The 15,518-nt window shown below is 48.9% G+C and overlaps 1 protein-coding gene across 2 annotated transcripts; it reads left to right on the forward strand.

Moving 5' to 3' along the window:
- The first annotated feature begins 410 nt into the window (after window positions 1-410).
- Window positions 411-15,308, forward strand: LOC123645014 (corticosteroid-binding globulin-like). Of its 2 annotated transcripts, XM_045561500.1 has the most exons (7): window positions 411-506; window positions 2,774-2,837; window positions 6,475-6,544; window positions 6,842-7,470; window positions 11,345-11,615; window positions 13,401-13,548; window positions 14,952-15,308. In XM_045561500.1, the coding sequence occupies exons 4-7, from the start codon at window positions 6,861-6,863 to the stop codon at window positions 15,135-15,137; spliced, it is 1,215 nt and encodes a 404-aa protein (XP_045417456.1). In that variant the 5' UTR covers window positions 411-506; window positions 2,774-2,837; window positions 6,475-6,544; window positions 6,842-6,860; the 3' UTR covers window positions 15,138-15,308. The 2 variants fall into 2 exon arrangements, with proteins under 2 accessions (XP_045417456.1, XP_045417446.1); XM_045561490.1 differs by lacking the exon at window positions 2,774-2,837.
- The last annotated feature ends 210 nt before the right edge of the window (window positions 15,309-15,518 follow it).

Genomic DNA, 15,518 nt, shown 5'->3' on the forward strand with positions numbered 1-15,518 from the left:
TGAAGATTAAGTGAGAGAATCCACGGGAAGCACTTGGCTGATACTATTTCATGTCTGCTTCTCCCACCAGACCGAGGCCCTCTGGAAGGCAGGACCTTGACCGATTCATCCGCAGCCGGAGCTAAGCACCTGGTCTTACACAGGTGTCTGCATTGGTGCTAATTACAAGCACCTATGACGTCTCTGCCAGCTGCCACAGGGCAACCACACTGATACAACTCCAGATACATTTTGATATCAAAAAATAAAACTTCAGTTAACTTCAAAGTTAATTTGCAGCATTGCTGTGTTTACTCAAATTTCTTAAGAAAGCTTCCCATTGGTTAATGGCTGCGGGGAGGGGACCGCCGGAAGGTGAAGGCCACTGGCACCCTCTAACCATTAACCAGCAGGCAAGCTGGCAAACGGGATTTAGCAGACAGCATCCTCTGGGGCTTACTGTACACCTGCAGGGTCCAGGGCGGCAGGACTGAGCCAGCGAGAGCAGCCTGAGCCCACTGCAGACTGTGAGTAACACCTGAGAACCCTGTCCCTCCTCCTGCCTGGAGTCCAGACTGGAGCTTGCTTGTTTGTTTTGTTTTGTTTTTTAATGGGACAGTGAACATTAGGGCAGCCAGTAGTGATATGAGGTAACCCTGTGGAGAATTTCCCAGATCCCAGAGTTTATGAGTCACGCCCAGGGGTTCCGTTGTCCCCTGGGCTCCTGCTCCGCAGGGGGCTGACACTGAGGACTGTTGCTAGGAGTCATTCCCACCCATTGCCATGACTGGGGCTCCTAAACCTCACCTTGTGGCCACAACACCACACAGCGAAAGTCTGAGAGCAAGGATGGGTCTGTGCCAGCCAGCACCCTTGATGGAGGATGCTGGCCCAGGGCAGGGGCCCACCTGGGACCTGTGTCTCTGCAGATTGACATAGACCTCGCTCCACAAAACTCCTGGCTCAGTGAGCTGGGACAGGGTTGATGCAGACAGGACAGAACTATCTGCCTTGTGCCCCATAAGATCTAAATATGGAAGGCCTAGAACCATGCCTCCCCCGTAGGGGTATGTGTGAAAACAGGGAACACAGTGGGTATTTACCACTGAGTCACTTCAGAGATGATAGACAAGGAGGACATACTTGAAATGCATGAGTAATATTGATACTCTGCATTTTTATGTGGCTGGGTACTTTTGACAGCTGTTTACTCATCATTTTGCTTTCTGCAGAGACAGGCAGAATGGTATGGACAGGCTCTGAAGTCAGACTGCTGGGCTTGGAATCCCAGCTCTGGATGGGTAACTCTACCTACCGGGCCCTCAGTTTTCTCATCTGTAAAATGGGCCCCAGGATGATCCATTAAGTGAGGTCACACATGCCAAGCATTGATAGCAGCTGTGACTGATACTGACAATAACCTTGGGAGGTGGGTAGAGTTGTAATCCTCATTATGCAGTATAAATACAGGAGGGGATGAGGCACACAATCGCCACAGGAAGGGATGGGAAGTCCATCTTGTTCTTGGCTTCATGCTACACAGGGTCCATGCCCAAGGGGGACCACAGAGAGGTGTGGCAGTGACCAGAGCTAAAGATTTCACTGTCTATGATGGGGCAGGGACAGAGGGAAACACAGAGGCAGGGCTTCCTGGAGGTGGTGACCTGGGACCTGCATTTCAAAGGCTAAGAGGGAGTGAGCCAGACAAGGCAGGGAGAGGAAGAGCCTACAAAGTCGCGCCACCTGGGCCAAGGCCAGGGCAGGTCCACAGTCAGTCCACTTTTGTCCTCTGCTCCCAGTCTGGAGAGGGGCTCAGCAAACATGGGGGAGCTGCAATGACCTGACCTGGCCTGCCCCACCCTGCCCTGGGTGTGTGCGGGGAGCAACTCCGACATTCAGTGTTGGAAACGGGCAAGGCTAGAAGTGAGTATTAGTATCATCTCTATTTTATACCGAGGAAACTGAAGCAGAGTTTAAATAGCCTGCCCCACATCACCTAATTCATAAGTAGCAGCAGTGGCATCCTAATCCAGCTCCAACTGCCACGAAACCCATGAAACAATTGTCCCAATGACCCAGCAGAAATCCAAGTCCGAAATCGGATCTGGGGGAGAAGTCAATAAATCCCAGCAGCTGGGGAGGGGGCGAGGAATGGGTTCCCCCTGCCTCTGTTATCAAAGTAGAGGTGTAGAGAACTCAGAGCAGCCAGCAGGGCTTGTTTTCCACCCTGGTAAGATAAGGACGGACTCAGGGAGTGTTGAAAGAGGACTCACGTGGGGTAGGGGCTCCGTGGGAGGGGTGCCCACCTGTCTCTCTTGAGATTCTGGCTTTAGAACATGACAGCGAAGGGGCCTCTTGGGGTGTTCCAGAGCAGAACAGAGGCTCCCGCACTCATCGTGCACCTGTTGAAAGAAAAACCTTAGACAAATTAAATTTTGCAGAGTTTCTTTGAGCAAAGAAACAATTCATGATCCAGGCAGCACCTAAACCAGTATAGGTTCAGAGAGCTCCACCTACAGTGTGGGCAGACAGTGTTTATAGGCAGAAAAAGGGAGGGACATGCACAAGTAGCCTGATTAGTTACTGCTGGGTGTTTGTCTTATTTGGACACATCTGAATAGTGTGCAGCCTGTGATTGGCTAAAAGTTCAGCTGCTATGATTGGCCGAGACTCCGCTACTTGTTATAACAATATACTCTGAAGTTAGGTTGCAGTTTGTTTACATATTAAGTTATAATATGTACAGGGGCAGCTTGAGGCCAAATTTAATTTAATTTAATTTAACTCATCACAGGCTCTTGGGATGCTGGTTTAAATGTGGGTTCCTGGCTCCTTCCCCAGAGCTGCTGGTTCCACAGGTGAGGTAGTCCAGCGAGACCTGCTTCTCTTGTAAACATCCCTTATTTATTGTGATACAGGTGCCTCTATAAAGCACATGGCTTGGGACCACTGGCCTTGTAGACAGTGTCCATTAACTAATTTGGAACATGTGTGGACTTTTTTTTCAATTGCTCTTACCACTTTTTAAAATGGCTTATATTTAATTTTTTTCTTAATTTTTATTGTGGTAAAATATAATATTTAACACTGTAAGCATTTTTAAATGTATAGTTGAGTGGCATCAAGTATATTCACATTGTTGTGCTACCGTCACCACCATCCATCCCCAGAAGGTTTTCATTATCCCACACTGAAGACCTACACCCATTAAATACTAATTCCCCAATCTCCCTCCTCCTAGCCCCTGGTAACCACAGTTCTACTTTCTGTCCCTATATATTTGACGACACTAGGAATGAAATTATGTTAGTATTTGTCCTTTTGTGTAGGGCTTATTTCATTTAACATAATATCTTCAAGGTTTATCCATGTTGTAGCATATGTCAGAATTTCATTCATTCATTCATTCACAGACAGGGTCTCACTCTGTTGCCAGGGCTAGAGCGCAGTGGCATCATCATAGCTCACTGCAACATCAAACTGCTGGGCTCAAGCAATCCTCCTGCCTCAGCCTCCCAAGTAGCTGGGAGGCAATGACACCTGGCTGATTTTTCTATTTTTAGTGGAGATGGAGTTTCATTCTTGCTCAGGCTGGTCTCAAACTCCTAAGCTCAAGCAATACTCCCTCCTTGGCCTCCCAAAGTGCTAGGATTACAGGCGTGAGCCACCAAGCCTGGCCTCAGATTGTGTTTTATTAGTGTTGGCAAATGCAACTGATTTTTGTGTGTTGATTTTGTATCCTGCAACTTTGTCAAATGTGTTTATTCTAACAGTTTTCTGTGGAATTTTTAGGGTTTTGTACATATAGGATCACGTCATCTGTAAACAGAGATTCTTCCTTTTCAATTTGGATGCCTTTTCTTTTTCTTGCCCGATTGCTCTGGCTAGAACTTGTAGTACTATGTTAAATAAAAGTAGTGAAAGTATACATCCTTGTGTCGTGCCTGATCTCAGAGGAAAAGCTTTTAGTCTCTCACTGTTGAGTTTAATATCGGTATAAAATATATTTATGTGTATAAAATATGTTTATAGGTTTTTATATATGGTCTATATTATGTTGAGGTGGTTTCCTTCTATTCCTAGCTTGTTATGTGTTTTATGAAAGACTGTGTTGAATTATGTCAAATGCTTTTTTCTGTATCAATTGGGATGATCATGTGGGTTTTGCCTTCCTTCTGTTAATATGGCGTATTACATTGATCAATTTTTGTATGTTGAACCAGGCTTGCATTCCAGAAATAAATCTAACTTGGGTATGATATATAATCCTAACAACAGGTCCTCAAAATTAATTTAATCCATCGTATCAGGGTTCTCCAGAGAAACAAAATCAATAAGATATATAGAGAGATATATAAGAGGAGACTTATAGGAATTGGCTCATGTAATTATAGAGGCTGAGAAGTCCCATAATCTGCTGTCTGCAAGCTGGAGCCCTAGAAAAACTGGTGATATAATTCAGTCTGAGTCCGGGGGCCTGACAGCCTGGGGAGCTGATGGTGTAATTCCCAGTTCTAGGCCAAGGGCCTGAGAACAAGGGTTGAGGGGTGCTGGTGTAATCCCAAGAGTCCAAAGGCCCAAAACTAGGAGCTCCAATGTCCAGGGGCAGGAGAGCACGGATGTCCAGCTCAAGGACAGAGAGAGCATTTGCCTTTCCTCCAACTTTTTGCTCTATCTGGCCTTCAGCAGATTAGATGTTGCCTTTCCACATTGGTGAGGGTGGATCTTCTTAACTCAATCTACTGATTCATATGCTGATCTTTTCCAGAAATACTCTCGCATGCCTCTTTTATAAGGGCACTAATCCCATTATGAGGGTGGAGCCCTCATAACCTAATCACCTCTCAAAGACCCCACCTCTTAATACCACCACTTTGGCGATAAGGTTTCAACATATGAATTTTGGGGGAACACGAACATTCAGACCATAGCAGCTGGTAAAACATTATTTCTGGGTGTGTCTGCCACAAAATAAATAAAGCAAAAATTGATAGAATTGAAGGGGAAATAATTTTGAGACTTCAATGCTTCACTCTCAATAATGAATAGAACAAACAGATATAAGATAAACAAGGGACTAGAGGACTTGAACAACACAGCAAAACAACTAGATCTAACAGACATATATGGAACACTCTACAACAACAACAGAACACAAATGCTTCTGAAGTGCACATGGGACATCCGCTAGGATAGGCCATATGTTAGGCCACAGATCAGGTCTCAATAGATTTAAAAAGGCAGATACGATAGGAAGTATCTTCTCTAATCACAATGAGATGGAGTTAGAAATCAATAACACAATGAAAACTAGAAAATCCACAAATTATGAAAATTAAACAACACACTCTTAGACAACTGATAGGTCAAAAAAGATATCTCTAGGGAAATTAGAAAATAATTCAAGACCAACAAAAATGAAAACACAACATTTTCAGTGAAAGTAGTGCAAAAAGGGAAATTTATAGCTGTAAACACTGATATAACAAGAAGGCCTCGAATCAATAATGGCATAAATTCAAATTAGAGTATTATATTAAATAACTTAAGGATGGTAACTATAACCCCCAATCCCCATGGTGATCACAAAGAAGATAGCTAAAGAGCATATACAAAAGAGATGAGAAGGGACTTAAAGTGTTTCAGTATAAAAAAATCAAACACAAGAGAAGACAGTACTATAGGGAATGAGGGATGAGAAATGTTATATCTTCTTGCTGTATTGAACATTTTATTGATGTAAAATATCCTTCTTTGTCTTTTGTAAAATGTTTTATTTAAAATCTATTTTGTCTAATATTAGTGTAGCTACCCCTACTCTTTTTGGTCACTATTTGCATGGAATATCTTTTCCAACCTTTTCACTTTCAATCTATTTGTGTCTTTGGCTCTAAAGTGAGTCTCTTGTAGACAGCATATCCTTGGATCATATTTTAAAAGGCTAATGTTTAAAAACAATTATGAGTCTAGGTTTATAATTTAGGGACTAGAAAAAGGACAAACTAAACAAAATTAGCAAAAGGAAGGAAATAATAAAGATTAGAGCAGAGATAAATAAAGTCAAGAGGAGAAAAACCATAGAGAAAAAATGAAATATATCTCTATATTTAATCTGTAATATATAGTATGATATAAGCAGCTTAACTTCAATAGCCTATAAAAGCTCTGCTTCTTTACAGCTCTGTCCCCACCCCTTTTGCTTACTGATGTCACAAATTATATCTTTATGCTTTGGGTGCCCCAAAACATAACTGATGCATTTGCTTTTACCAGAGGTCCTTATTTCTTCATACAGCTTCGAGTTACTGTCCAGTGGCCTTTCATTTCAATCTGAATGAAATGCCTTTCATTTCTTGCAGGGTAAGTATTGTGGTAAAAAGCTTGCTCCACTTTTGTTTTCCTGGGAATGTCTTAATTTCCTTCTCATTTTTTAAGGATAGTTTTGCTGGCTATGGGATTCTTCATTGACAGTTTGTTTTGTTTTGTTTCTTTCAGCACTTTGAACATATCTGTCGGGTGGACATTTAACCTTTCTGAGCATCTGCTTCTGCCTGCCTAAAACCAGGTTAATAATATTTACTTTATGAGTGTTTTGTTAAAAGTTAGATAAGATAACATAGGCAAAAATACCTTAATCAGTGTTGGGTGCCTGGTAGACACTTGATAAATCATAGCAGGTATAGTTCATATCTTCAAATGAGGAGGCTGGAGCCCAGAGCCCCTCTGACTCACCCCAGGTCACGCAGCCAGTGCAGAGGAAGGAACCGGAGCTTAAATGGGGTCTTTTGCCTGCCTCCTGCTGCACTGTGCCCCACTGACTCGGAGGCTGCCACATCATCTAACAAGATCTCTGATTTGGCAGGGCCTGGCCATACTGAACAATGCCACTCACCCTGTATGCCTGTCTCCTCTGGCTGTCCACCAGTGGCCTCTGGACCACCCGGGCTGAGGACAGCAGTGCTAACGTGAGCATGAGGAGCCAACACCGGGGCCTGGCTCCAGCCAATGTTGACTTTGCCTTCAGCCTGTATAGGCACCTCATGGCCTCGGCTCCTGGCAAGAACATCTTTATCTCCCCTGTGAGCATCTCCATGGCCTTATCTATGCTGTCCCTGGGCACCCGTGGCCACTCACGGACCCAGCTTCTCCAGGGCCTGGGCTTCAACCTCACAGAGACACCTGAGGCTGAGATCCACCAGAGCTTCCAGTATCTCCACCACCTCCTTAGGGAGTCAGCCACCAGCTTGGAAATGACCATGGGCAACGCCTTGTTCTATGACCGCAGCCTGGAGTTGCTGGAGACGTTCTCAGCAGACATCAAACGCTACTATGACTCAGAGGCTTTGACTACAGATTTCCAGGACTGGGCTAGAGCCAGCAGACAAATTAATGAGTATGTCAAGAATAAGACACAGGGGAAAGTTGTCAACTTGTTCTCAGAACTGGATAGCCCAGCCATCCTCATCCTGATCAACTACATCTTCTTCAAAGGTACCCCCACCCGTCCCACCCTGACAAGGCCCATCCACTATTGCCAAGAATAGTAACAGCGATCAAAATCCAGGGTACACTCTTGGGCAAAGCCTTTGATTTTACAAAGCACATGCATATCTGGGAATCTCCATCTTCACAATCCTGTTGGGAAGGTGGAATCATACCATTTTATGAAAGATCAAAATAACACCCAGAAGAGTTAAGCGGCTCACCCGAGTTCTGGCAGGTTGGTTCAAGGCCCATGCACATAACCATGAACAGCCTGGCTGTGTTGGTCTCTACAAATATGGCCTGTCAGGCACTGGGCCAGGGGCTGGAAACACAGTCTAGAACTGAAATAGCCCCCACCCCTCAGGAACTCCCAGATGCCCCCAAAGCCTCTTGCACACTGCCCAGGCACTCACGGCCAGCTCTGACTAGGTCCCGCTTCAGTTTCCCAAAATGTCTATTGCTAAAAAAAATATTGAGGGAAATTTGTCAAAATTACAGATTCCAGAGCCTGTGCCAGACCTACCAAAGCAAAACCTCTGTAGGAAAGCCCTAGAATTTGTATTTTTTAACAAGTATCCCCTCCCATGCCAGATAATTTTTTTATGATCAGGCGATATGGAGACACATTATTGCCTGTGAATAAAATCTAAACTCCCTAGTCTAGAGCAGTGCTTCTCAACTGAGGCTAATCCTCCTACCCTCCTGGGGACGTTTGGCCATGTCTGGAGACATTTTGCGTTGTCACAACTGGGGTGGGTGGAGGCCGGGGAGGCTGCTGAGCATCCTACTCACAATGCCCCGGACAGCCTCCCGCCGGGGATATCTGCTCCCCAGTGTCCATAGTGCCAAGGCCAACAAACCCTGGCCTGCAGTCGTCGACTTTTTCTGTCCTCTTGGCCTCTTGTCTCCACGTTTTCCCTCCTCCGAGCTGTCGATACACAGCAGACAGGCAGACTCGCACACCGTCCAACCACACCAAAGTCTTTCACGGCTGGAGCATGCCTGTCCCCCTGGAAGCCCGTGCCAGCCTCCCATTGCTGCTGTAACAAAGTGCCGCAGATTTGGAGACTCACGACAATACAAATTCATTATCTTGCAATGCGGGAGGTCAAAATTCCGAACTGGGTCATACTAGGCTAAAAGGAAGGTTTTGGTCAGGCTGGTTGCCGCTGGAGGCTCTGGGGAGAAAGCATTTCCAGGCCTCTCCCAGCTTCTGGAAGCCGCCTGGCTCCCGGCCCCCTCCCTCCGCAACGCCAGCAACCGCAGCCACTCCAGCCTCTGCTTCTATACCACGTCTCCCCCGACTCCACTGCCCTGCTTCCCTCTCCCACCCATGAGGACCACCTGGTTAATCTCCTCCTCTCGAGGCCAGCTGATAAGTAACTGTAATTCCATCTGCAGCTTAATTCCCTTTAGACATGTAAGCTAACATCCACGGTTTCCGGGGACTAGGATGCAGACATCTTTGGGGCCATTATTCTGCCTGCCACAAACATGTGTCCCTCAACACCATCTCAGGATCATCCAGGTCGTAATCCCCAGCCGACTCCTCATGCTCCCTTCTCCCTCCCCCTCCCACACCTACTCATTGCCTGGGCTGGCTTAGCATCTCTGAGAGTAGCCCCCGCCCCGATCCCGGGCGCCTGCCTCTGGCTCTTGCCATTTCTCCATCCCAAGTCTGGGAAGCCCCCCGCAGAGGCCGCCCTCCTCTAAGGGAGGCGAAGCTGAAAGTCTGGCCAGGCAGAGGCAGCTTTCTTTACACCTGACAGTGGGAGGCTCGGGGGGAGGCTGGGGACATTTGCCCAGAAATGGTTCTGGGGGCTCCCACCAGTCCCGCAGGCCGTCTCTCCCGAGAGACTGTGCACGCCTGTGCAGGGCTTCCTTGTCTCTTTGGGGGCCTTTGCTTAGTGCCTGGCACGTGGAAGGAGAGCAGCTGCATGGAAGTTCTGACAACACAACTTTGGCAAAGGGCACAGTAAACCCAGGTACAGGGAGGGTCCTACCGAGCCTGAGCGAGGCCCGAGCATGCGTGGGCAGCTTACCAGACATTGATGGGGGTGAAATGCACAGACTTCCTATGATACAGCAAAACTAACTGACAAGCCCTGGGTTAAGCTGGGGAATACTCTGAAATGTTTCCAGCAAGACAGGATGACAAACAGAAATGAAGAGTGGTATCACTATTATCACTAAATTTAGGACACATAAAATGTCCCTGGTATGTTCTTTGTGTACTGGACTCTCCTAACAGCTCTTTTTAGAGAACATTAAAAATATTGTTGAAAGATTTTCCAGAGGAATCATCTTTGCCCTCTCAGATTTTCTCCCATAAATTCTTAAGTTTCTCTGCCAGGAGTTCTAAGAATTTTTGAGAAGAAATCCCTTAAAGTAGAGGTTGAACCCCATTCTGTAGTTTGTTTTATGCCAAACTAGATGTGTTATTCTTGCCTCTAGAAAAGAAATAGTAAAAAGCAAGTAGCAAAATTTTAAGGATGAAAAACCTGACAATGAAAAATACTTTATCCACTTTTTTTTTCCGCTCTAAGTAGGACAAGTTAGCCACAAAACACCACCCCCTCCAGTTCTGAGGACGTCCTTTGGAGGATGCGTTGAGAACCCTCAAATTATCCCACTTGCTGTGAGACAGACGCCGATGAGTTCACACTCAGCGTCTGCAGATGCTGAGGTTAGAGAGGTCGTTCAGGAGGGACCAGGCACGGCTCCTGGGGCTCCAGGCTCCGTGGCCCTGGCTCATTTCTCCCCATCCTCCAGCCCCTCCCTGTCGTCTCCATCAGTCGCCTTTACACAGGGTTTGAGGCTGGCCCAGCACCAGGAATTTGGGCCGTGCCATTCATGGATCCCACAGGCGGTGGGATGGAGAAGGGTCTACCTGGAGCTGTGTTCAGGCCACCTTTAAGCAGCCGCAGCTGGGAAATGGTGACCTCACAAGGGCTTCAGGGCCTGCAGTCAGCGGAAGCTGGGACACCTGAGGCCTGCTGGATGCAGGGAACTCAGTGATCTGGTCAAGGCTGGGGAGCCGTGAGCTAGAGTGGAGGACACCCTGTGAGACCAAACCCGTGTTGGCTATCCTTCAGGAGGACTCAGGGTTGTTTGGAATAAGCTCGGGACAGAAGAGGCCCCGGAGGTGCCAGGCAATCGAGCAGGCTCGGCTCAGTCTAAGGAGCAATTTTCTTCCCCTGAGAGCTTCCCAGTACTGCCAGATCCTGCTGTGAAGGTGGTGAGGTCCCCAGGCAAACCAACAGGCTGGATGACAGCTTTGTGGGGCATGGGAGAGGGATCTGAGGTCCACCTGGGTGGGAGTCTGTGACCCTGAAGGAGTCTTCTCGCTCTGACTCTGCACTCGGGAAACGTGGCTTAGAAGGAGGGACCATGCCACTGCAGGGGCCGGGTACCGTCGACTGGGCCAGCCAGGCTGTCGGGTAGAGATGGAATGGATGGCCCATTCCCCCAAGTCACCATCCCTGCCCCCAGGGACCTTGAGTTCAAGGCTTGAGGCCCAACACCTCTTCCAGAGCCTGAGAGCCAGACCCGCTCCAGGCTGGTCTGGCTCAGGCAAGTCGTACCCCAGATCCAAGGACCACCCCTCTCTTGGTCTCGCCCCTCTCCGTGTTTAGAAGCCACTCTCGGAAGCAGAGCTAATCCCCCACCCATTCCGAGAGGTAGAGGATGGAACAGGCTTTAAACCCCTGGGAATTTTCACATCTTACCAGAAAACTCCCAGGGCTCAAGCCGGGACATTCCAGGCATGCGGGAGGCTGCTGTGTCACACTCTTCAACTGTCCCTGAGGCTGCCCTGGGTTCCATTTCTCTCTTGGCCCTACAGGCCTGTCTCCTACCTTCTCTCTCCTCCCCTTCCCAGGCACGTGGGCACAGCCCTTTGACCAGGAAAGCACCCGGGAGGAGAACTTCTACGTGAATGAGACGACCGTGGTGAAGGTGCCCATGATGTTCCAGTCTAGCGCCATCAACTACCTGCGCGACTCAGAGCTCCCCTGCCAGCTGGTACAGCTGGACTACGTGGGCAACGGGACCGTCTTCTTCATCCTTCCCGAGGAGGGGAAGACGGACACAGTCATCGCCGCACTGAGCCGGGACACGATTCAGAGGTGGTCCACGGCCCTGACCACTGGGTAAGCCCCCTGGCCATCACGTTGATTTCTGCAAAGCACCTGTTCCCAGAACGTGGGGCAGGTGGAAAGAGGGTGCACCTGGCATCCTTCTTTCCCCAGACTCACCTTCAGGGCTCACTGTTTTCCTGTCTTCTGGGTCCCCAAAGGCTGTGAGGTTCTCTGACCTAGAGGTCACACTTATCAATCTGTCAATCAACAGAGATACTTTGGGGCATTCCACAGAGTGAGGACCCCTCTCCCCGTGAGGTTCAGAGCCACCCTCTGTATTATCATATTTTTGCATCATTTTTTAAGTGAGCTCACCAACCACACAGCTCCCCACTTATCAATTCTTTATCTTGTTTACCTGAAACCAAGCCCTGCTAAAGATTCCTGGGAGACCCCATTAAAATACCATGAAAATGACCTCTGTATCCATCATGGAACCAATGCAAGGCCTATGAATGGTTCCTTAGTCACCCAGGGGATATAACTCGTCTTCTGTCAATCAGCAAATAATAAAGTGAGGATATACAAAAGTAATGATTGAGTAAGAAAAAAGAGAGGGGTGTACACGCTGATGAGCTGGTGGCCAGGAGGAGACCTGTCTGTAACCTCGGCCCAAGCAAGGGGCTGATGCAGAGTCGGCTCTGGGGGAAGATCAGCTGAGGCTGTAAGTTAGCAATGAATGAATGAATGAATGAATGAACAAGTGAACTCATTTCCCCCCAGGCAGCTCTAAGCTAAAGAGCAACTGAAATTATTGTCATGCATGTGCCCAGCCCTGCTCCTCACCTTGGAGGAGGAAGGAGGTGTTCTTGAGAACGTGGTCCTCCCTCTCGGAGAGTCAAGTTCTGTCTGTCCACAAGAATCAGAAAATGCCAGCAACACAGAACCTGGGGGCAGGTGGGCTGGTGCAGACTCAAAGCGCAGAGGGGATGCAGGGATGGAGGGGAGGGCGTGGGCACTTGGATCTGGAATAGCTCAGGAAGGCTGGAGGGGCAGGCAGCCTTTCATTTATTCATTCATTCATTTGATACACACACACACACAAGCACCTGCCATGTGGCTCGCATTAGGCTAAGCACACGATGGGTGCCTGCAGTCTCCAGGCCTCGCCCAAGGCTGCTCTTGCTCAGCGAAGAGGGTCCCGTGCCTTCCCTCCCACCTGCCGGAGCCCATGCACTTCCACGGAGGCCCCTCCGTGTCAGGGTTCAGACGACTTCTCTCCCTCTAGGGAGCAAAGGAAGAAATTTAAAAATAAAACTGAAGCCCTGATATGTCAAAAAGTGTGGATGCCCACGCCATCCCCACTACACCACTTACCTTTCTAGAAACCCTGCGTGCCTCACCCACTGGAAACCGCCAGCCAAGCTTTAGCACCCAAGGGCTGGGAGAACCTGGGTTCGACCACCTTCTTGCGTGGATGAGGACATGAGCACTGAGGGGGCTGGGCTTGGCGAAGGCCACACCACTGCTCCCAGCCGGGTGCTCCCTCCCTCCCCCATGCTCTGGGGACCAAGAGTACTTCTTTAGGGACCGTTTTCTTAAGTGCTTAGTGGTCCAGCTGTATCACAGGTGGAACTGGCTCAAAGGAATGGCTGAGAAAAAAAGAATGCGCAATTCAGGGGCCTAAAGAGGAAGCTGCCTGTGTGGTGGGGGCAGAGGCCTGCCCCTTCTCCTGTCCCCAAGGAGCAGGTCAGGCTGGGAGGCGGGTGCTGGGGGGATCACATGAGGAAATGGCAGTCTGGCGGGGAGAGGAGGTGCTGCCCTGGAATGTCTAACCCATCTGCTTGTCCCGAGCAGCCAGGTGGACCTGTACATCCCGAAGGTCTCCATCTCCGGAGCCTACGACCTGCAGGGCGTGCTGGCAGACATGGGCATTGCAGACTTGTTCACCAACCAGGCAAATTTCTCCGGCATCACTCAGGAGGCCCAGCTGAAGGTATCTAAGGTGAGTGTCTTGGGAGCCCACCTTTATTTCCCTCCAAAATTCACAATAAAAATAACAGTAAGCAACACTGAGCTCATTCATGAACGGGCCTCTAGGTCCCAGGCTGAGAACCCCAGGTCTGGGCCAAGCCTCTTGTTCCACAATGGGGTAAAGTCTCAGTGAGAAAATGTGCGGTCCCCAACAAGGAAGGGCTACAGCCTAGGCATCTGCCTGTCCCACCAGACCATGCAGAGGGCCCTACAGAAAACGGAGTTGTCATGGTGGCCCTGGCAGAAAGAAAGGGAAAGTGGCAAATGTCTAGCTGGGATTAGATGGAGCCTTCTACCCAGTTACAGTCACTGACTTTACTCTTTGGCTTTATGTTCTGTGATTCATTTATTCATAAAATTTTTATTGAACATCTACTAAGTGCCCCAAATCGTGCAAGGCTCTGAGCAAGCCTGCATTACTCAGACGTGGCCCCTGCCCTCAAGGCACAGGGGCTCTGTGGCCACCACAGTACCTGCACACAGCTATGTCCTCAGTAAAATTCTTGCTGGGTGAGTGGCTTGAGTCACTACAGCTACCTCCTTATAAGGCAGGTATTGCCCCAACTTCTCAGAGGAGGAATCTCTGGCTCAGGGAGGGTACGTAACTTGCCCATGGTCACAGAGCTAGTGAGTCTGACATTTGATTCGGGTCTGTTGACTCCAAACCTCATATTCTCAGGACGTACTGCAAGGGTTCCGACCCCAGCTCCGCTCTGGGCGCCTGCCTACAGAGCTGCTCAGAGCCTCAGCGTCCTTGCCATAAAGCAGAGTCAATGAGCGTTCCCACCCCCTGGGGCGTTGTGAGCTCACCGAACCTCACCTGTTGTTTAACTCAGCCAGGTTATGATCCGCCGAAGGCTTTCAATACAAGCTAGTCAGACATATGGCTGATCTCAGAATTTCTTCTAATTTTGATCACAACGAGGGATGTATTACTGGTTATTTACAGTTTAGATTTTGCTTCAGTTTTCCCAAACAGAGCAGGCATAAGTACTTCGCAGAAACTGAACCTTGGTATTTACCTAGCAGAGTGGAAAGGGAGCAAGATCTCCTCTGCCCGCCCAGACTCCAGTAAGAAGCACCCAGTATGGTTACTGAAGCCCAGTTCAAGCCAGGAGACCCTAATCTCTGTGTGATGGGCCCAACCTGCCCCTTGTATAGGGAGGAAGCACGGGTGTGGCCAGATTCTGGAGGTGGACAGACCTGGGCTGTCGTCCTGGGGCTGCCGCTCAGATGAGGAGCCTGCACGTGACCTTCTCGGAGACTCCGCTTCACCTACCAAAGCTGAGGGTGGGAAGAGTCCAGGCAACACGGCCTGGAAAGTGCTAGCATGTGGCAGGAGCTCACCACCTGTCTCTGGTCTGTATCTAACAGGTGGTCCACAAGGCTGTGCTGCAACTCGACGAGAAGGGTGTGCAGGCAGCTGCCTCCACTGGGGTCACCCTGAACCTGACGTCTGAGCCTCTCACCTTCAGTTTCAACAAGCCCTTCCTCATCTTGATCTTTGACCACTTCACGTGGAGCAGCCTTTTCCTGGGCAAGGTTGTGAACCCAACCTAGGAGAATGCCCGCCCAGGAGGCATGGCACTGTCTGACTTTGGGTACCGGGAACCCCACAGAAATGTTTTGGAGGGTGGGTGACTTGCCCCAATCTTCTCCGGCTTCTCCTCCATCCAACCAGAGTTGTCTGTACCTTTGTACATGTTGCAATAAATGTCACTGTGACTCTGATGACAAGTGTGGTTGAAGGGAAAGGCCTGGGGACAATGAAGTTTGCAGTTGTAAACTGCCAGGCCTGGTATCTTGTCTGTTCCAGCTGCCGTAACAAAGTACTATAGTCTGGTGGCTTATGGGCAACGGAAGTTGATTCTCAGATCTGGAGGCTGGAAGTCTGAGATCAGGGTGCCAGGCTCGCCAGGTTGTGGTGAGGGCCCGCTTCCT

Source organism: Lemur catta, chromosome 1 (genome assembly GCF_020740605.2).
Source record: "Lemur catta isolate mLemCat1 chromosome 1, mLemCat1.pri, whole genome shotgun sequence".
In the NCBI taxonomy this organism is placed as follows: domain Eukaryota; kingdom Metazoa; phylum Chordata; class Mammalia; order Primates; family Lemuridae; genus Lemur; species Lemur catta.

Bases quoted from the DNA above. Each gene is read 5' to 3' on its own strand.
- LOC123645014 (XM_045561500.1), top strand. From the start codon at position 6,861: ATGCCACTCACCCTGTATGCCTGTCTCCTCTGGCTGTCCACCAGTGGC. The intron at 7,471-11,344 runs GTACCCCCACCC...TCCCCTTCCCAG, and splicing joins CAACTACATCTTCTTCAAAG to GCACGTGGGCACAGCCCTTT. The intron at 11,616-13,400 runs GTAAGCCCCCTG...TGTCCCGAGCAG, and splicing joins TCCACGGCCCTGACCACTGG to CCAGGTGGACCTGTACATCC.